At 36.7% G+C, this 22,522-nt stretch overlaps 1 protein-coding gene across 1 annotated transcript in view; it reads right to left on the reverse strand.

The window, feature by feature from the left end:
* The window catches only part of LOC150085581 (venom phosphodiesterase-like), a 248,321-nt gene that overhangs the window by 213,315 nt on the left and 12,484 nt on the right, over nt 1-22,522 (reverse strand). The window contains exon 4 of the mRNA XM_090374609.1: nt 4,024-4,143. Coding sequence (XP_090230735.1) covers nt 4,024-4,143 — 120 coding nt within the window. The remainder of the gene's footprint in view (nt 1-4,023; nt 4,144-22,522) is intronic.

Below are 22,522 nucleotides of genomic sequence, written 5' to 3' on the forward strand. Positions count from 1 at the left end.
TGCTGCATAAGCTTGCTTTCTTGCATCAAATTCCTCTACTAATGCTAATGCTAATGCTTTCCGCGCTCCCGAGCTATTTCCACTTCCAGTTCTAACCATGTTCCGATAGAACCACGTGGAAAAATACCGTGAGCCTGTTATATATAAGGAAGTGTTGCCAGAAGATTCATTACTGTTGAGGAAGGAAGCTGATGCTTCCGAAAGCTACAGGTTTTATCACTTTTAATCCAGTTTATTTTAGAAAGTAATTTTATTATAATGATTTTATTACAGTTTTAATTCTTATATAGTATATCATAGCAGTTTTATTTTAATTTTATTGTAAATATGTTATTTTATTTGTAAATTCTAGTCACAGTAAAGAGCTATTTCATTAATGGTTGGTGTATGAGCTTATTTATCGTCAAGACATGAATTTACCCAACCTCAGAGGCCTTTTCCAGGAGAAGTTAAACTAACAGGTCTATAATTACTTGTGTTGCCCTTTGATCCTTCTTTGTGAATTGGGGTCACATTTGCACATCTCCAGTCCATGGGTACGTCCCCTGAGTCCAAAGAACCGCTCATAATTATGGCTAATGGTTTGCTTACTTCCTTTGCTGCCTTCTTTAATATAACTGGATAGATCTCATTTACCCCGGTTGGCTTTTTTATGTTTATCTTCAACAATTTCTCCTCCACTTTGCTCTCAGTTATTATAACATCATCTAGCTCACTGCCAGAGTTTAATTCACCTGTGGCATTCCCCTCCCCTCCCTGAATAACTCCTCATGTGTGAATGTAGATGCAAAATACTCATTTAGTTTTTTAGCTATCTGAGCAGGATCATCAACAGTTGAACCATCAATATCAAGTGGACCAATCTAATTCATCCCCTTCCTCTTAGAGTTTATATAAGTAAAGAACTCTTTGTTGTTTTTCTTTGCATCCTTTGCCAAAGATTTCTTGTAATCTGCGTTCGCCTGCCTAACCTCCTTTGTGACTTGGTTACAGATCAACTTATATCTATCATAGGCTTCTGTGTCACGTGTTAATTTATATGTATTCCATGCATTTTTCTTCTCTGCCACATGTTTCGTTAGTTCATCTGACATTCATTTAGGCCCAAACCTTGAACAATATTTCTTAGTTTTTATGGAAACCTAGTAGCTTTCAAGATTAATTCTTTGAATGTTTCCCATTTTGAATTTGCTGTTGGTAACATAATCAGTTGGTCCCACGATATAAAATTTATATACTGTCTCAGACCACTACAGTCACCTTTACGAAAGCAAAAACTCTTCCCTTTACCCTTGATGGTAGTTACCTCTTTGAGTAAATCCCACTTCAGCACACTGTGATCACTGCCACCTAGTGGTGCCTTTATCTGCAGATTCTTAATGCATGAAGAATCACTACTGATAATCAGATCAAGAGTATTACACCCTCTAGTTGCCTCCCAAACATGCTGATGTAGAAAACAATCATCCAATAAATCCACAAAAGCCTTGCTAGTGTGTGAGTGACCAACCCACAAATTCCAGTCAATATCTGGGAAATTAAAATCTCCCAATATAAGACACTCTAATTTACTGGCCCACTCTATTTCTCTGCACAATTACTCATTATACTCATCAGATTAATTAGGCCTATAACACACATGTACTCTCATTTTTCCTTTCCCAGTGCTTATGTCACACCAAACAGACTCAACATTGCATTGTCCACCCACATCAATTGGATGCACTTCCTTAGATTTTATGTGTTTCTTTACTAATAGCATAACCTCCTCCTACCTTCCTATACACATTGTACACCCCAAATTCCAGTTCTGCACTGCTTATGTCTGTGTGACACCATGTCTCTGATATCCCAACAATATCTGCCTTTGATGTCTTGACTAGCACTTCAAGCTCATCGAATTTATTACCTATACTCCTAGCATTGGTGTACATGCAAGTATACATGCACCTGTTCCTATTCTTAGCTACCCTAACACAGCCCATGTATTTATTTGTTCTGCAATGACTCCCAGCAGCCTCTGAAATATCCTGCATCTTGTTTTCCAGGCTGCTGCTCATTCCAATAGGAGCAGTGCAAGAATCACTTTCACCTCTGTCAGTGGCTACTGTTAATCTATTAGTCCTTGTATTCCCCCGAAGCTAGCAGTTTTCTGACCCACCTAACACCCTTGATAGCATCAAGAAATATTCTTGCAACCTTTCTATTTAAGTGTATCCCATCCCTGTAGAAGCAGTCTCTCCTATTAACAAGTACAGACCAGGTTGAAAAAAATTCTACCCCTTGAGAAGGACAAGGTAGTTCTATTTATGAAATTTTATTTCTAAGGGCACCTTGTCTAAATTTATGGAATCAGTTCTAAATTGAAAGGTGACAAATACGGATCAAGGTGGTAGATGACTTTCATCAACCAGTGAAATACCATCACTTTGCTTATTGGAGGCTTGAAGTGGTGAAACCCATGTTTAGTCTCTAGAGCAAAGTTTCCGGCACCCCCCCTCCCCCCATACTTCTCCTTCAACCCATGCATGGAACTAAGTACTATAGGTTTTGATACCTTTCACGTTTGGGGTTTTCATAAAAAAAAAAAAAAAAAAGTTTTGGCATTAATTCTGAGAACTTTGAAATCAATTTAAGTAAATAAATTGCTTGTTTTGACTGAGAAATTAATGATTATAAAAATAATCAGAATTTATAGTTTATAGAAAACAGTAAGCCATAATTTGTAATAATGTCAGCAAAAATCAATTTAATGTTTCAAGAGGACACATTTGATAAATCAGCTAAGGTAAAGAAAACCAACACGAGAACCACAGAAAACTTTTACCAGTCAAAATTGTTTCCAGGTACCATAGCTTCTCCCTGCATTCTCATTAAACAGATGGTGTGTGTTATTGGTAGTGGCAATAGAAGTCGATAACGATGTATTGATTAGTTTTTTTCTTATTATTAAAGAAGATTATCGGAGTTCATGAGTAGGCTGAAATTTACTTATTGGTACACCGCTAGCCTGCCTCAGTCTTAGAGTGTTTATTCCCCCTACCCACTGTTTTAACCCTATAAAAAACGACTTTTATAGACGGTGCTTCTTATTGCTAGTTGCAGTAGAAGTCGTTTTCCTATCGGGTGAAAACAGAAGGAAGGGGGGAGGGATAAACACTCTAATACTAAGAGTGTACATGAAATTAAATTTAAGCCACGAAGGCATTACACTCATGAACTCCAATAATCTGCTTTTAATAATTAGAAAAAACTAATCAACACATCGTTATTGACTTCTACTGCCACTACCAATAACATGCACCATCTGTGTACTGAGAATACAGGGAGAAGCTGTGGTACCGGGAAACGTGTTTGACCGCTAAAAGTTTCCTGAAGTTTCCCATGGTTCTTGTGTTTGCTTTCTTTACCTTCACTGATAAATCTAATGTAAATGGCTTCAATTCTATGAATAAAATATTTGTGGTTGGGAGGATCTGATTATGCCTTCAAATTCCATCGCTTCAAGAATCAAAGAGGAATTTTTCAATCTTGGTGAAATCACAAATTTGCATTGTTCTACTTATCATACTACTAATAAAAAGCAGACGTTTTTTTCCCCCTCTACTTCTATTTCAATTTACTTAGAATATTGCTGATATGCAGAATGACCAAACTAGCTGACCTAGTTTGGTCATTCTGATGGATTTAACTCAAAGGCAGTAACACTTTTTTTCATTTTTTTTTTTTTTTCATTTGCATTTCGTCAAATGAATTAATTATGAAAGGAATTTTCAAAATGCAACTTGTAAAATTAACATATGCTAGAGTTCTAAATCACTTTCAAAATACAAAAGATAAATTTATCATCAACTACAGGATAGTTAAAAAAATGTAGCTGAAATTAAAGTTAACTTTTTTTGGATCACCCTGTACTTCCTAGATACTATATATTGTATAAATCTGAGTGTCATTATATTTGTTTAAACCATCTGTGCATCCTACATTAAAAAATATTGAAGAAATATATACAATAATACGAACAGGCACTCCTCCCCACCAAAATGCTTTATATGACTCAGGACTTCCTGGGCTAAACTTTTCTCCTGTACTGTAATTCCTTATTTTGTTGTCAATAATTCCATGGGATTCAGGATATAAACCCTAAAAAATTTGGGAAGAAAAAAAAAAAAATAAATAATAATAATAATAATACATATATATATATATAATCAAATGGACACTCCTAACAGTGAATCTTCAGTTCTTGCTTTACAACTTTATGTATATTACAATATAAAATTTTTAATGAATACAGTAAAATCCCATTACAATGAATTTTTTGTAGAAATATGAATCACTTTAGAGAGGGAGATAAAACAAATGCAATTATACAACAAACTAATAACGCAGCAATTAAAGATAAACTTGGCAAGCATCCTTTTTAACCTTCTTAAAATTTATTCTGTCAATTGGTCTGCTTTACTGAACTTTATTATAATTGATTAATTTATTTATGTTAATCCTATGTATTATGAATTTATTTTTAAGTTTTAAAATCATTTTACATATTCACATTTAGTTTCAACTTATTGATTGGTGGAGTTGTAAAATTTTGTTTCTTTCTCTATCTGCAAAATACAAGGATATTTGTTGACATTTTACTGGATAGCAGCCAAATAGCTAAAATACAATTCTTTTCAATCATACAAATACGAATCTTTTCAATTCTTTTCAACCCTCATGAATTTCAAAAATGTATTTACAGTCCTTTTGAAATTCACAAGGATTGATTTTCTTGAAGTTGAGTTTCCTCAACTTTATTTTATTTCATTCATACTTTTTTTTATTTTAAGTTCATTTCATATATTGTGGGTGTAGTAGTACTTCTCCTTTGGTGAGTGTGAAGGTGTCTTCCCCCTTGGGTAGGGAGCTGTGCACTTGAACTACTAGAGGTGGGTGCCAGTTCAGACATTTTCCTTTAATTTTATATTATTTTATTTTAATTTTTAAGGTATCTTCGTTAATTTTTAAGGAAGAGAAACCAGGCAGTAGAATTCATGCTTTGCCAACTCAACTGCATTTTATGTATGTTGAGCTTGTCAAATAAGTTTTGCCTCCCATAAATAATTTTGGAGAAATAAGTTATTTCTCCCATAAATAATTCTGGAGAAATAACCACATTCTGTTTTTGTAATTAATCAATCATTTTATTGAAATGAAAATGTTGTTATAATGATTATCACTCAAAACTACTTTCAAAATAACAATTAATCAATAAAATAACTTCTGTTGCACTCTTCTAACATACAAATGTAGTATTTTCAGCTTTATTTTATTTAAAAATTGACTTTAAATCAATAATAATAAATAAAATGATAGCATACATACCATAAAAGTAAATATATTTGTATAGAAAGATTATAACTTAAAAAGCACCTTTTATTTATATGAAATATAGTACCATATACAACTTTAATAAATCAGACATTCAGAAGATAAAACTTATTGTTAATTTTTATATTAGTATGATAATTTTTGTTTTTAATGTTTGAAGTTTTTTTTTTGTGAATTAATATTTGATGTTCATTTTTAATATGAGAATTCAACTTTAGTGTGATATCAGATTACTAGAGTTAAATTAGATCACTAATTCTAACTTTTTTTTTTTTGCCAAAAGTTAGAATTAGTGATTATAGAAGGCGGTTTCTAGACCAAATGACTTGAAATCATGATAATACAAGACTGTATCATAAATAGGCTACGATAAGGCTAATTGTATTTGATTTAGCAGCAAGGTAAATGAGGAATCCATATGTCTTTAAATTGTTCATATTCTATGAACCACTTGCCAAATGGGGGGGGGGAACCCTGAGGTTCTGGAAGAGAAACCACGTAACCCTCTCCCAAAACCAATTAACTCAACCATTGTAAAAAAAAATACCTGCAAAAGTTCCTCCAATGATGAACTCAGGCTTTTTGCACATGGTATGGAAGGACAGCAATCTCAGCTATGGAGGGGGGCTACACTTTTTTTTTATCCAATGTCAGCAATATTTTCTATATATTTTTTTTCCCTAAATAAAACTAGGTTCAAGTATGTAAATGCACAGTCACATATATTGCACGATCGTGCACCAATTATTTTGCCCTCCATTCTATTCTGTACTGTACTTCAAGGAGGGAGAAAAAATAACTGGATTGAAAACAAACATTAAGCAACATAGAAAATGTAAAAGGCATCACACCAAATCCTTTTGCCATATTCTTCAAGGCTTTCATTGTATTTTCAAATAATGAGTTTCAGTTCTGTATTAACCATTCATGGTTTTCATGAAGATTTATTTTATTTAAAACCCAATACATTTGGTGCACAGGTTTGAAAATAATTTGTCATAGTGAAGTTTTCATTAAATGGTACTAACTGTAAGAGGATTTTACTACATTACAACAAGGTCTTCAGATGGAAGTTATTGAAATGAGGCCAGAACAAGCCATATTAGACAATTCATTTTGTAGCAATAAAGCACCACTTGGTCCTAATACCCATCCAAAGGTAATTCTCTACTGTCTATCTCATTATTTTAACTATGATTAAACCCTTAGCTATCTTGAATGGATTTATGCCACACACACAAAAAAAAAAAAAAAAATATATATATATATATATACTGTACATGCCAAATTTACTTAAAACAAATGTACTGCTGAATTCATGGGATTTTGTTTTCAAATTTTCTGAAAATTCTACTGTTCTTTAAAAAATCTAAAACACACATTATTAGTTGAGCTCTCAAGGCAGCAATGTGATTAATGCCATAATTCTAAAAGCAAGGATGCTGAAATCCTTTTACCCACTGACCAGCACTGTGAAAGGTGGACCAGCACTGTCCACCTTTCACTGCAGTCACCAGCAATCCCCCACTGTGCCACATGATGGGCTGTTCCTCAGCAACAGCCCTTCAGACTACACAGTTAACATTGGTTGTCCTTGAGGTACCTCAGTTCACAATTTTGAGGTCTCGCCTCCCATTGTTTGGCATTACAAGAGTGCAAAATGGAATGATCTGTGGTGATTTCTACTAATCTTTTCCTTGGTTGGACTACTGTTGTAAATATTTTGATCCTAATATTTGCTCAGATTGTGTCAGTGAAATTATTCTTGTAGGGACAAAATCCTTTATTCCAAATTCTGCCCCGAACTGGTCTTTATCTAAATCAATAAATTTGCTTTAGATAAATGGGCAATCAATAGCTTACCAATAAATTTGCCAAGGGTGTTCAAAATAAGAATATTGTATACTGCACTGGTTTATATCCAAATCTCTAGCTTCAATTTCTGTATACACTAAAGCTTGTAACAGTTGTAAACAAGTTATTGATAAATCCCAACTTGATATATTTGCTCATATTTAACCAGTTCTTAAAGAGGGTGACAAATCACTCCTTTATGATAATCATCCACTGCAGTTACAGCAACTCTTTCCATAGTGATAGAAAAATCCATCAACCATCAACACTTAGACTATCTTAAACCTTCCATCGGATTAACTGTAACCAATGTGGAATCTGTTAGTGGTGACCTGCTGATAACTTGACTTACGTTATTCATCTTGGATAAATCCAACAGTAATATTCAGAGAAAAACTCAAGCAGTTGCTCTTAACATTTCTAAATCTTTTGACTATGTTTGGCATAAAGGTCTTCTAAACAAGTTCCATCTTAGGGATTAATTTTCTTTTTTTCAATCGGGCAGCCATTTTTCTCTCAGACCACTCACTGTGGGTGATGATAGATGGCTCTCTTTCTCCAAACTTCTTAACCAATGATGGCATCCCTGGAGAGTATGTCCTGTCACACACACATACTCTTCCTCCTATATATTAATGGCATTCTTCAACTGACTGGAAATTCTCTCCATAGTTCTGCTAACAATCATAAACTACATTTTCGCCTTCTTCTAGTTCAAGAAATTCAGTTCTGACGAAAAAGCTGCAACTTTTCAAATATCCACCACCAGTTCTTTAAATGTTGATCTCTAGGTAGCTTTCCAGTAGAGAAGAAAAAACTTAATTAAATTCAACCCTTCTAAAACTTAGTCCTCCGTTACTTCTTACAAAAAAAGATTCTGCTTATCATGTGTTTGTTTTGTTTGACAGCACTCAGATCTGACTTGTAATCTCTCTTGGCATGAGCAGATCATAAATATTGCTTCCTCTGTATCAAAAAACTGGGGTTTCTTCTTCATGCATAGTGTTACTTTTCTTCTGAACTTTCAGTTATAAATCTGAAATCCACCCTACCATGGAATATTGTCCCCATGAGGATGGTGGTGCCCGAACACCTCTCTCAATCCAAAAGAGGTTAGTCAGGTTAATTAATGACCCATCTCTTATAAACTCTCTCCACTCTCACTCTACAACACAAAGATTCAGCATCTGCTGCATTCTTTTTCTATAGATATTTTCATGGGCACTATCTGAATCAAGTTCAAGCATATGCCTCAACTAGTCAACCTCCGTTCACAGTTCAATTCAAAATTCACGAACATTTTCTCTCTTCCTTGTTTATCCCTTCTATTTCTGTTTTTTGTAACAACCTTTCTTTGTATGTATTTCCTGAAAATAACAATCTGCAGAAATTTAAATCCAATGTCAACAAGAGTCTTCAATCCACACATGGTACTGTATTAGAGTACTATAAGTTCTATCATCCTTCATGTTTGGAATCATAAAAAAAAAAAAAAAAAAAAAGTCAAGGTGCGAATTCCACAAGGAGGCACTCTCTCTCTCTCTCAGCTGCGCTGTTAAGCACAATATTTGTTATGCTGCTTCAGTCAATCCAGTCTTTTTTAGCAAATACTGCATACAATGATCTAAATACAATGGTCTACTGCATACAATGATCTAAACATTTTCTGAGCATATGCTCATTTCTTTTGTCTCACCCTTAATCCAGAGAAATGTAGATATGCAATCTCGTAAAGAGGAATCAAACAACTGCATCTGACTTACCCGCACACTCCCACTTTATGAAACATGAGTGCAGGGATAAGTCCCTACATTCATGTTCCATCTAATTCATTTAAATGCAGAAGAAATTTCAGTGATAACCTATCTGTTAAGGAACATATTCAATACCGGCATTCAAAACTAACACCTTCTAGAAGAATTAAATTTTACCACTACTAAATCTGTAACAAGAAAATTATCAGAAAATATATAGTTTCATATATTAGTTTGGTAATGTACTGTCTGTCAGAATTATGATCCACCACACCCCACTGCATCTGCAAGAAATTATGAAGTATTGAGTTCAGGGTCTTACTTGCCATATCCCGCATCCAAAATGGCTGTGTACAAATCTGAATTACACTCTCATTCAACAAAAATCACATGTCAAAAAACTAAAGGCATTTCTCAACCTGTGCATAACATGGCATAATTATTTCAATATCTGGAAACACTACTGACTGAAAATCGCAAGAAGAAACCTCCAACTTATGTCTGAAGCTTTGAGCTAAATGTCTAAACATCATTTGATGCACACTGAGCCATTCAAACATTGATCCTGATATGTGGACAAACAATTTTATTACTACTGTTTTGATGGGAACTGTCAACAGTGGCACCTACCATCTGAGGGACCAGTATGTTCTGAAACATCTTTTAAATAAACAGGAGATTAATCTTATAACAATGTCATTTTTTAAAAGTAGTGCCATACCAAAACAACCAAAAGTTTGTTCTGCTGTGAACATTATGACCACTGCATTTACATAGCTTCCAACTTTGACTTTCAAAAATCTAGAGATTAGTTAATTATAAGCAGGAGGAAAAATAGGAGATGAAAACAGGCAAAAACAGAACATTTTCTGCAAAAACGCTGCAGATAAAAAGAATTTTTTTGGAAAAAGCAAGAGGACTTTTGTGTAGTCCACACTGCACTAGAAATTAAACTTCATTGACAGTATACACATTATATATCAAACTACACAGACAGCAGATTATTTACCAGCACAGTATGCTTTCAAACATTAGCTTACCTAGGATTTTTCTGTCTGTGCATTTATTTTCTATTAGACATTAACTGGTTGTAAGAAAGATATTGTTGCAGAATTTGTTCTCTTCAGAAACATTGAATAAAAGTTATGTTTATAATAATGGTCCTGCTGTCTTTGGAAATGCACTTGACAGCCCTGGCTGTCAAGTGCATTTCCAAAGACAGCAGGACCATTGTTCAGCACTGCTAAGAGGAATTGTTAAAATGGGTTGGGATAATTTGCTATATTTCAAGCCTCCTTGTGCAATTTTCAGTTTCCCTAGACATCAATTCTTTATTCTTTCATAAGAGGTTCTCAAACTGTAACTCACAGAACTGATGCTGCAAAACATCTATTGCTTTATCTATTTCTTTACCTTCAAGGACACAAAGAAGTACTGGAAACTGTCCACAAAAAATTTCAAATTTGAAAATTATGCACACTCAGTTGATGTAATCTGTGCTACCTAAGCATTTAAAAGATTATTTTTCAATGGGAGCTCATGCATCATGTAGTCACATGCAGTAATAAAGTAATTTCCCCACTAAACAGAAGAACAGACTCTTCTCCTCTTGTTTTAGATTCTCCACAACTGTGGCAGAATAAATGCTTATGACTATGTAAGAACCATCCTTCTGGTTTATTCTGCAATAGTAATCAACTTCTGAAAAAGAAGTGAAAAAAAAAAAAAAACTGTTGAAAAAAAACTTTGGTATAATAAATTTGCACATAAAATTTTCAATGTATCTAGCAGTAATGGCCTCTGTATATGAATGCGAAGTATGATGAATTGAAGAGCTATGTTTGGAATTTCAAACATTGGCATAACAATAAAAAGAAACAAGCAAACTGCTTTATTCAACCCAAAAAAGAGGAATATGAAAAGACTTTCTGCACAAGTGAGGATAACATGCATGGAATTATCAATTTGCTTGGCCCATTTAGGATTTCCTTCACCAGAATGCATGTCAGAAGTTCTTTTTCTTGAGGTCATCAATTTGTCTTCTTTTATAACCTTTGGATCATGAAATTCATTTGAACACAAATCAGTGGCACTCACTAGTGATCACTTGTTGAACTATTCAATTAACTCTGAAGAGTGCTCGTGTGGCTTTTCTCATCACATCTAACCTTTTCTTTAAATAGACTTATCAAAGGTTGCCACTGTTCTATCGGTCTAGTTACATGTTTAACCACAAACAGGCAACGTGCCCGCATGCACACTTTTTTACTTTAGTGGCATGCATCAGTTGAAATCGTTTAAATCTATCTTTCCTTTTAGTACTTCTTTGTACATAACAATTTTTACCAAATATTCATTCACTTAAAAAAGGAAAGCATGCAGCCCTCTTTCAACACACAAATTAATATGATGACAAGGATAGTCTATAATAACCAAGTGCTCAGTTTTCTCTTTTAATACCTTTGCCACTTCAGTTTTCCACCTACCATAACAGGTGCATTATCCTGTCCCAGACAGTTTTTTTAAAGGAATCCCACATACTTTCAGGTTGTCGAGAGGAAGATGCCTAATGATGTACCCTGTAGTTACCTTCCAATGCCAGCACTGGGAGCAAGGTGCTTTCGATTTGACATTTTTTATTATTATGAAAGATCACCACAACAGTATATAGCTTGGAACCACTTTGATTACTGAAGTGCCACTAATAATGGCAGTTGTGTTCTTCTTTTACAATTGTATCTTCTTGCTATTTCTGAACAGCACACCTGAATGTTGTGCTATGTAGAAAAATAGAAGTTTTCCCTGAGTTCAGTAGAACTCAGAGGAAGATTATGTTTCATGACATACGATGCGAACAAACATTCAGTGCATTATGATAAGATCATCATCACTTTGAAATGATACATCTGTTTTCTTACATTCCTTTCTATGCACAGCATGAGATTGTTATGCTTATTTGTGTACAAATGTCTGATTACACTGCATTTCTTGTCACATGAAATTGACAATTTACATCTAAAGGTGACAAACATTACCTTTTTCAGATTTTACAAATTTTACATCATATTTCCTTGATATCTTACTAAAAGATATTGTTAATTAGCTTTGTACACACAAATAAGATGAGTATAATAAGATATTGTACAGGGAAATAGAGTGGGCCAGTAAATCAGAGAGTCTTATAATGGGGGATTTTAATTTCCCAGATATTGACTGGAATTTGTGGGTTGGTCACTCGCACACTAGCAAGGCTTTTGTGGATTTATTGGATGATTGTTTTCTACATCAGCATGTTCGTGAGGCAACAAGAGGGAGCAATACTCTTGATCTGATTATCAGTAGTGATTCTTCATGCATTAAGAATCTGCAGATAAATGAACCACTAGGTGGCAGTGATCACAGTGTGTTGAAGTGGGATTTACTCAAGGAGGTAACTACCATCAGAGGTAAAGGGAAGGGTTTTTGTTTTCGTAAAGGCGACTATGATGGTCTGAGACAGTATTTAAATTCTATACAGTGGGACCAACTGATGATGTTACCAACAGCAAACTCAAAATGGGAAGCATTCAAGGAACTAATCTTGGAGGCTACCAGGCTTTACATACCAACTAAGAAATATTGTTCAAGGTTTAGGCCTAAATGGTTGTCAGATGAACTAATGAGACATGTGGCAGAGAAGAAAAATGCATGGGATACATACAAATTAATGGGTGACATGGAAGCCTATGATAGATATAAGTTGGTCTGTAACCAAGTCACAAAGGAGATTAGGCAGGCAAAGGCAGACTACGAAAAATCCTTGGCAAAGGATGCAAAGAAAAACAGAAAAGAGTTCTTTACATATTTCAACTCGAGAAGGAAAGGGATGAATCAGATTGGTCCACTGGATATTGATGGTTCAACAGTTGAGGATCCTGTTCAGGTGGCTAACAATCTAAACGAGTATTTTGCATCTACATTCACGCATGAGGAGTTATTCGGGAAGGAGAATGATGTAGGTAAAGTAAACATTGGCAGTGAGCTGGATGATTTTGTAATAACTGAGAGGAAAGTGGAGGAGAGATTGTTGAGGATAAACATAAAAAAGGCACCTGGGGTGGATGGGATCTATCCAGTTATATTAAAGGAGGCAGCAAAGGAAGTATGCAAACCCCTAGCCATAATTATGAGAGCTTCTTTGGACTCAGGGGAGGTACCCATAGACTGGAGATGTGCAAATGTAACCCCAATTCACAAAGGAGGATCAAAGGCTGACACAAGTAATTATAGACCTGTTAGTTTAACTTCTGTTCCAGGTAAATTAATGGAGGCACTGGTTAAAGAAGCACTGCAGGATCATCTAGACAAGAATTCAGTTATAGCTCAGACGCAGCATGGTTTTGTTAAGCGCAGGTCTTGCCTGACCAATTTGATTGGATACTATGATGTAGTCACAAAAGAACTGGATGCAGGGAATAGCTTTGATATTATATATTTGGATCTTAGAAAGGCTTTTGATACTGTTGCACATGGAAGACTGCTGCACAAATTGGAGCAGTGTGGCATTGGAGGCAAATTGCTGCTATGGATAAGGGGATGGTTGAGTGGCAGAAGACAGAGAGTGGTAATCAATGGACACTGCTCTTCGTGGACTAATGTTATTAGTGGAGTTCCTCAAGGTTCAGTGTTGAGTCCGTTGTTGTTTTCGGTGTTTATGAATGATATTGATGATGGTATATCAAGTTTAATGTCCAAGTTTGCAGATGATACAAAGGTTGGCAGGGTCGTTAAGGACACTACTGACGCTATGCTGCTGCAACAGGATCTGGAAAGGTTGAACAGATGGGCTGAGAGGTGGCAAATGAAGTTTAACATTGACAAATGGAAAGTACTACATATGGGAAACAGTAACCCCAGAGCAACGTATCAACTCTGCGGTACTACACTGACAGTGGTGGAGAATGAAAAGGACCTGGGGGTGAGTGTGCAGGCAGATATGAAGTTCTCTGAGCAGTGCAGACGAGCTGCAAGAGTAGCTCATGGTGTCTTGTCAATGATATACAGGAATTTTTCTAGCAGGGATAAGGAGGTGATTATTCCCTTGTATAAGGCAATGGTTAGGCCACATCTTGAGTACTGTATACAGGTCTGGAGGCCTCATTTCAAGAAGGATGTAGAGCTGCTGGAACGGGTACAGAGAAGGGCAACAAGATTAGTGAATGGAACAAAGGGTTGCTCTTACGAAGAAAGGCTTAAGTTTTGCAAATTACAGAGTCTGGAGACTAGGCACCGGCGAGGTGATCTGATAGAGGTGTATAAGGCTTTGAATGGTTTGAGCATGCTCAATGCCAACGGGATTCTTCATCTTGCTCAAAATAATCACCTCAGAGGGCATAAATTCAAATTGAGGAAGGACGGATGTCGGATAGATGTGCGGAAATTTGCCTTTGGCCAGCGGGTGGTTGGTTGGTGGAACCGACTTCCATCATTTGTTGTTGAAGTTGATAGCCTAAACAAATTTAAAGCTCAACTGGACAGGTATTTCGAACGAACGGAGGGGTGAAATGGCAGTGGAGTTTTTTTTTTTTTTTTTTGGCTGATGCTGAATAAGCTTGCTTTCTTGCATCATATGCCTCTACTAATGCTAATGCTAAATGGTCACACATTACAGAGGATAGGGCTGTTATCCCAGTTTCTATCAGTGTAGACAATTACACTTGAGTCGATTTAGTATTAGCATTAGTAGAGGCATAAGATGCAAGAAAACAAGTTTATGCAGCAACAGCCAAAAAAAACCCCTCCCATTTCACTCCTCCAATCATTCCAAATGCCTGTCCAGCTCAGCCTTAAATTTATTTAGGCTATCAACTTCCACAACAAAAGATGGAAGTCAGTTCCACCCGATAACTACCGGCTGGCTGAAGGCAAATTTCTGCACATCTATTTCTACAACTGACTTTCCTCAATTTGAATCTATGCCCCCTTAGGTACTTAATCTGAGCAAGAGGAAGAATTGCATCAGCATTCAGCTTGTTCAACCAATTCAAGACCTTATAGACCTCAATCATATCACCTTGCAGGTGCCTACTCTCCAGGCACTGCAATTTGCAGAACTTAAGCCTTTCTTGGTAAGAGCACCCCTTGGTCCCGTTCACCAATCTTGTTGCCCTTCTTTGTACTCATTCTAGCAACTCTACATCCTTCCTGAACCGAGGCCTCCAGACCTGTACAATGTATTCTAGGTGTGGCCTGACCATTGCCTTGTATAATGGGATAATCACCTCCTTGATTATCCCATTATACAAGGTCTCTTGCTCTCAGTTAATACAAAATCACTTAGCTCCCTGTTAGAGTTTGATAAACTTCTGGCACTCCCCTCATTGAATAACTCATCATAAGTGAATGTTGATGCAAAATACTCATTCAGTTTATCAGCTACCTGAGCATGATCATCAGTAGTCAACCCATCTATGTTAAGTGGTCCAATCTGATTCATCCCTTTCCTTCTAGAGTTTACATAAGTAAAGAACTCTTTGCTGTTTTTCTTTGCATCTTTTGCCAAAGATTTCTTGTACTCTGCCTTCGCTTGCCTAACCTCCTTTGTGACTTGATTACAGGCTAGTTTATATCTCCCATAGGCGTGTTGAAGTGTGCGTCCCTTTCTGTGAAGGGGACGCACACTTCAACAAAATAACGTAAAAACCCACACAATTGAAGCTATAGGTCCCTTCCCCAATTCTTCCATCATGCAGTATGATTGATGACTTTTGAGGTTAGTTAGTTATTTGGTTTTTAGGAGCATTAGCAACTAAGGCCATATTGCTCCGGGACATGCGGTGGTCATTCCCCGACCTTTTCGCTTCCTCTGTATTTGGTGGTGACAGGCTCGAACCCCGGTCTAATCAAGAAGCGTATGCTACGCATTGCTGCTCCTTCCCACCTAGCTACGGAGGAGCCCTTTGAGGTTATGATGAACATCGTAGCGAGATCCAATATTCCTTACATTTCAAGGGTACAGCTCTAAAACGGTGTTCGCAGGCCAGCCGCTAGTTAGTACACAGGACCGAACCTATTGGTAACTCTCTAGGAGGCTTCCGGATCAGCTAGTGTATAATCTTGCTACCTCTACTCTGCCAGATAGTAACTGGAGGGAGTCTGAGTAGTGTGTATGTGGGGGCATTGTCGAGGCCATGTCATGTCAAGGATCTGGGTATATTCTTACCATGTGTATTATATATCCAAAAATTTCATTACTTCATACAGCATGTCCCACCCACTTTTTCTTATTATTGAATACACCATGAATTGTCAAACTAATAGAGCAAGCTTATCTGCGAAAAGATCTAAACCTCCCAATCACATCCTAATTCATTTCATAAATATACGTGGTCTTAATTCTAATCTCAACGATATCCACTTGCAATCTGCCAAACCCCGTGTACTTTTTCTGACAGAATCTCAGTTATTGGTTGATTCAACTACTGCTCATCTCAGTTGCCCAAATTATTCGCTGTATGATTCCTTTCGCCTCAAAGGTGGTACTTGTGCATATGTCTGTTCCGATATTCCCTGTCAGAGACTTGGTAATTTGGAATTTCCTCTTTTCGATCTTCTCTGGTTTAATATCTCTCCGCCTAATTCTGTCAAATTCATTTGTTGTTTCTGCCATTCTCCCAACTCCACTTATCACTTAGAGCTCTTTGACTTCCTCTCTTTGCAACTTGACTTTCTCCAGTCCAACTTTCCTAACAGTGAGGTAATTTTCCTTGGTGATTTTAATGTTCACCAGCTGTGACTAGAAAACAGAAGCCAGCTGTGAACACCAGCTGGCTTCCGTTTTCTAGTTACATCGACCCAGCTGGGCGAGATGCTGAGGCTTTTGAAATTACTAATGACCTTGCACAGATTGTTCATTTACCTACAAGAATACCAGACATTCCTAACCATACAGCCAACATGCTTGATCTTTTACTCACAAACAACCCTTCTAAGTACACAGTCGAAGTGAGAGGTCCTTTAGGCACCTCAGATCACAACTTGGCGATTGTCTCTTCTCCAGTGGAGCCTTTATCTCATGGCTATTCCTAACCTCGTATTGTTTGGCATTACAAGAATGCAAAATGGGATGACCTGTAAGATTTCTTTTCCTTGGTCGGATTACTGTTTCAAAAGTTCTGATGTCAACGTTTGCTGAGATCGTGTCAGTAAAATTATTCTTGCAGGAATGGAATCCTTTATCCCACACTCCACTTTAAAATCTCGTCCTTTATCTAAACCTTGGTTTTCCAATAAATGTGCTAAGGCTGTTTTCAAGAGAAGAACGTTGCATATCGTAATTGTTCAAATAGGCCTCTGGGGTTGGGAATATTCATACTCATATTATGCCGTCATACACCAAACGTATTAAAATTATAGTTTTGTACTGTTTAAAATATTGAAATGACTAGATAGAGCAAATAAAGTTTAATCGAATAAATAAACGATTACTATGTATAATATAAAATATAATATTAAACTGCAAGGTACTATTTACAATAAAACAATGAATTTAAAATACTAGATGATAAAAGCGTTAAAAATATACCGTAGCTTTCAAAGGCATCAGCCTCCTTTTTCAACAGTAAGGTTTTATCGTACAGCACATCCTTAAATATCAGCAGGCTCACGGCTCTCAGAGTACTGCATGGGCAGTACTCTCCTCCTGTGTACTGGAACCGGAAATGGTTCGGGAGCATTCCAGGCGGAACTGTTCATCACATCCAAGGATCACCGCCTCAAAGAGGGGATGAATACGTATTCCCCTGTCTCTATTAATAGTATTGTTTCCGGAGGAACAGATCCGCAAGCTCTCGAGCCACTTGAGGTCCCAAAATTATCGTCTACAGGGCGCATAAATATCCTTCTTGTATAGTATATTCCCTGTCTCCCTAACAGTATAGTCACCAACAATAACTAGTTCCTTTGGGACCAGCGCATTCTGCCTTGGAGATTGCCTCTGTGTTGCCTGATGCTCAGGTGTGAGCTCTGCCGTTGAGCTGGGCAGCTGAAAGCTTGATGGGCCCCTTATATTAATTTCTTCAAGGGCATTTACCCTACACCTCAAGCTCTCACAGATGCCCATCAGAACGCTGAGTTGGTGCCTAATTTCTTGACACTCTAGGCATCTAGCACACACGAAGCAATCCTTCTTGGCTAGATCATGTCCCGTATTAGAAGTTCAGCAAACATTTCACATTTCGCACATTTTTTGAGACTGTGATGCGTTGGAGAATCACCCCCTTCGTTTCTCCCGAGTCACAACACTCTCACTAGTCTGTGATCTTTGCTTCACAGCTCTAGTCTGGGAAGCAAATTAATATTTTAATTAAGATTAATATTTCTGATTAATTGATAATACTATAATAAGCTAACAGTTTCCTAATTGAGTGCTTCGTATTACGCTATCTAGTTTTACTTTATACCTGACTCTATCAGTTCAAGATATATATATATATATATATATGTTACGCTATTTCTTATCGACTACAATATGGCGGTTAGTTCCACAATATTGATGCCAACACTGGGAGTCGTAACTTCCATAAATCGCTAGTTAAATTCAAATTAAGAAGCTAACGAATGCTACTAAACCTATTTAATATCTCTGTAAAACACAATGCAGTATGGTAATTAATGGAGAATATGGTAAAAATTAAAAATACTTATCCCTTTACAGCAGCCAAAAATCCACCAACTGTTCTTTTCTACCCTGTTCTTTAGTAACAAAAATAAGCAGAAATTCACAGAATTTTAAAAAAATTCCAATTCTAACATGGTTTTACTATCTTTTTGAAAAAGTAAAAGATAGAGATGCACAGTACATGTAAAATAAGTCTGTGCAACTCTAATCCATTACTTCTTAGTAATGTTTTCAAAGATTTACATATTTCTTCTGCAATGATTCATTGAGTTCAATTGTCAAGAAAAGTTACCACAAATCGATTCTTGAAATTCAAATAGTACCATATTACAATTTCCAACATTTTTATAACACTGATGTCATTACTTTCATCGATTATTAAACTGAAATTTCTGTTTCCTAAATCAGGTTTTAAATTATTCACGAAATGTGGTGCTATAGCATTGCATATAACTGAAGTACATTTGTTCTTCAAGGTTTGAAGTCCTTACTTACCCTGCTATCTGAAAAACGAAATTCACAAATGTCACTCAATGATCAACTACCCTTAACGCACAGCTATGAAAAATGCTATGTTGCTTTCTGCCTTTGCACCTTCTGTGTTGCCAATTTTCTTGAATGGTAATACTCTCTGATGCTGAAAACTAAAGGACTTTTTGGCTTTCTTGTGCTTCATTTGTATATGATACCTTTCAATATCACTTAATTTAGCTACCAGTGTGCATTTACAATATCTACAAAAACATTTTAATTAATCAGCATTTAATTTGCAGAGTTCTCTACCACTGTCAGTGTAGTACCATAGAGTTGATACGTTGCTCTGGGGTTGCGGTTTCCCATATGTAGTACTTTACATTTGTCAATGTTAAACTTCATTTGCCACCTCTCAGCCCATCTGCTCAACCTCTCCAGATCCTGTTGCAGCAGCATAGTGTCAGTAGTGTCCTTGACAACCCTGCCAACCTTCGTATCGTCTGCAAACTTGGACATTAAGCTTGATATACCATCATCAATATCATTTATAAATACAGAAAACAATAAAGGACCCAATACTGAATCCTGAGAGACTCCACTAATAACATTAGTCCACGATGAGCAGTGCCATTGATTACCACTCTCTGTCTTCTCCCCCTCAACCACCCCTTTATCCAAAGCAGAAATTTGTCTCCAATGCCACACTGCTCCAATTTGTGCAGCAGTCTTCCATGTGCAACAGTATCAAAAGCTTTTTCTAAGATCCAAGTATATAATATCAAAGTTATTAACTGCATCCAGTTCTTTTGTGATTGCATCATAGTATCCAATCAAATTGGTCAGGCAAGACTTCCCCTTAACAAAACCATGCTGTGTCCGAGCTATAACTGAAGTCTTGTCTAGATGATCCTGCAGTGCTTCTTTAACCAGTGCCTCCATTAATTTTCCGGGAACAGAAGTTAAACTCACAGGTCTATAATTACTTGTGTCAGCCTTTGATCCTCCCTTGTGAATTGGGGTCACATTTGCACATCTCCAGTCCATGGGTACCTCCCCTGAGTCCAAGGAAGCTCTCATAATTATGGCTAAGGGTTTGCTTACTTCCTTTGCTGCCTCCTTTAATATAACTGGATAGATCCCATCCACCCCAGGTGCCTTTCTTGTGTTTATCTTCAACAATTTCTCCTCCACTTTACTCTCGGTTATTACAAGATTCTCTAGCTTACTGCTAGAGTTGAATACACCTCTGGCATTCCCCTCGCTGAATAACTCCTCGTGTGTGAATGTCGATGCAAAATATTCATTTAGTTTGTTAGCTACCTGAGCAGGGTCATCAACAGTTGACCCATCGATATCAAGTGGACCAATCTGATTCATCTCCTTCCTTCTAGAGTTTACATAAGTAAAGAACTCTTTGCTGTTTTTCTTTGCATCCCTTGCCAAGGATCTCTTGTAATCTGCCTTCGCCTGCCTAACCTCCTTTGTAACTTGGTTTACAGATCAACTTGTATCTATCATAGGCTTCTGTGTCACGTGTTAATTTGTATGTATCCCATGCATTTTTCTTCTCTGTCATGTGTCTCATTAGTTCATCTGACATCCATTTAGGCCTAAACCTTGAACAATATTTCTTAGTTGGTATGTAAAGCCTAGTAGCTTCCAAGATAAGTTCTTTGAATGCTTCCCATTTTGAATTTGCTGTTGGTAACATCATCAGTTGATCCCACTGTATAGAATTTAAATACTGTCTCAGTCCATCGTAGTCGCCTTTACGAAAGCAATACCCCTTCCCTTTACCCCTAATGGTAGTTACCTCTTTGAGTAACTCCCACTTCAGAACACTGTGATCACTGCCACCTAGTGGTTCATTTATCTGGAGATTCTTAATGCATGAAGAATCACTACTGATAATCAAATCAAGAGTATTACTCCCTCTAGTTGCCTCCCGAACGTGCTAATGTAGAAAACAATCATCCAATAAATCCACAAAAGCCTTGCTAGTGTGTGAGTGACCAACCCACAAATTCCAGTCAATATCTGGGAAATTAAAATCCCCCATTATAAGACTCTCTGATTTACTGGCCCACTCTATTTCCCTGTACAGTTTCTTATTATACTCATCAGAGTCATTAGGCCTATAACACACTCCTACTCTCGATTTTGATCTCCCAATGCTTATGTCACACCAAACTGACTCGACACTGCACTGTCCAGCGATGTCAACTGGCTTCACTTCCTTGGATTTTATGTGTTTCTTAACTAATAGCATAACCCCTCCTCCCTTCCTATCCTGTCTATCCTTTCTGTAGACCTTGTACTCTCCAAATTCCAGTTCTGCATTCCTTATATCTGTGTAACACCACGTCTCTGAAATCCCAACAATATCTACCTTTGATGTTTTGAGCAATACCTCAAATTCATCAAATTTATTTACTAAACTCCTAGCATTGGTGTACACGCAAGTATACATGCACCTGCTCTTCCTCTTAGCCACCCTAACACACCCATGTGTTCACTTGTACCCCCATGATTCCCAGCAGTCTCTGAAATATCCATCATCTTATTTTCCAGGCTGCTGCTCATTCCAATAGAAGCAGTGCAAGAATCACTTTCTCCTCTGCCAGTGGCTACTGTTAATCTATTAGTCCTTGTATCCCCCCAATCTAGCAGTTTTCCGACCCACCTAACACTGCCTCGATAGCATCAGCAAACATTCTTGCACCCTTTCTATTTAAGTGTATCCCATCCCTGTAGAAGCAGTCTCTCCTGTTAACAAGTACAGACCAGGCTGAAAAAAATTCTACCCCTTGAGCCCTGCACAATCTTTCCAGGGCCGAATTGATCGACAGGGCTCTCATCATATACTCCCTCCTATCGTGTCTGGGCATTTGAAGAGTTTTGAGTGATTAGAAATTCATATTATAATATCTTTCGCTGATCTGTAAATGATCCAGTAACAAATTTTCAATAAAAAAAATTACTGAGATCAGAGTAATAAAATTACAAATCGTTCTGTCAAATTGTAACAAAATGCACAGAATAATAAATAAATCTACAGCAATGAGTAACATATATTAGTATCAAAACTGGACAAAGTTTGACGATTGCCAATTTCATGGACCATTCATAATTTGTGAATGGTCCACATTCACAAATTATGAATCCACAATTTGTGAATGAAAACTGGAAACTAAAGGAAACTGGAATAATATATTTATTTACATCTTCAGCCTTTCTATTACAAGTGAGAAAAAAATGGTGGTAATGAGTTAATTTTCCATGTTCTGAAAAACTTAAAAATGTAGAATCACAGAATGGTACATAATGCTCGATAAGAGCTACAGAACTTTCTTTTTCTGCAAATAATAAAGCAAATGAAAATCTCTGTGATTGGCTGAATTTTTTT

The sequence above is a fragment of the Mastigoproctus giganteus genome, chromosome 5 (genome assembly GCF_048544385.1).
Source record: "Mastigoproctus giganteus isolate SK-2022 chromosome 5, ASM4854438v1, whole genome shotgun sequence".
In the NCBI taxonomy this organism is placed as follows: domain Eukaryota; kingdom Metazoa; phylum Arthropoda; class Arachnida; order Uropygi; family Thelyphonidae; genus Mastigoproctus; species Mastigoproctus giganteus.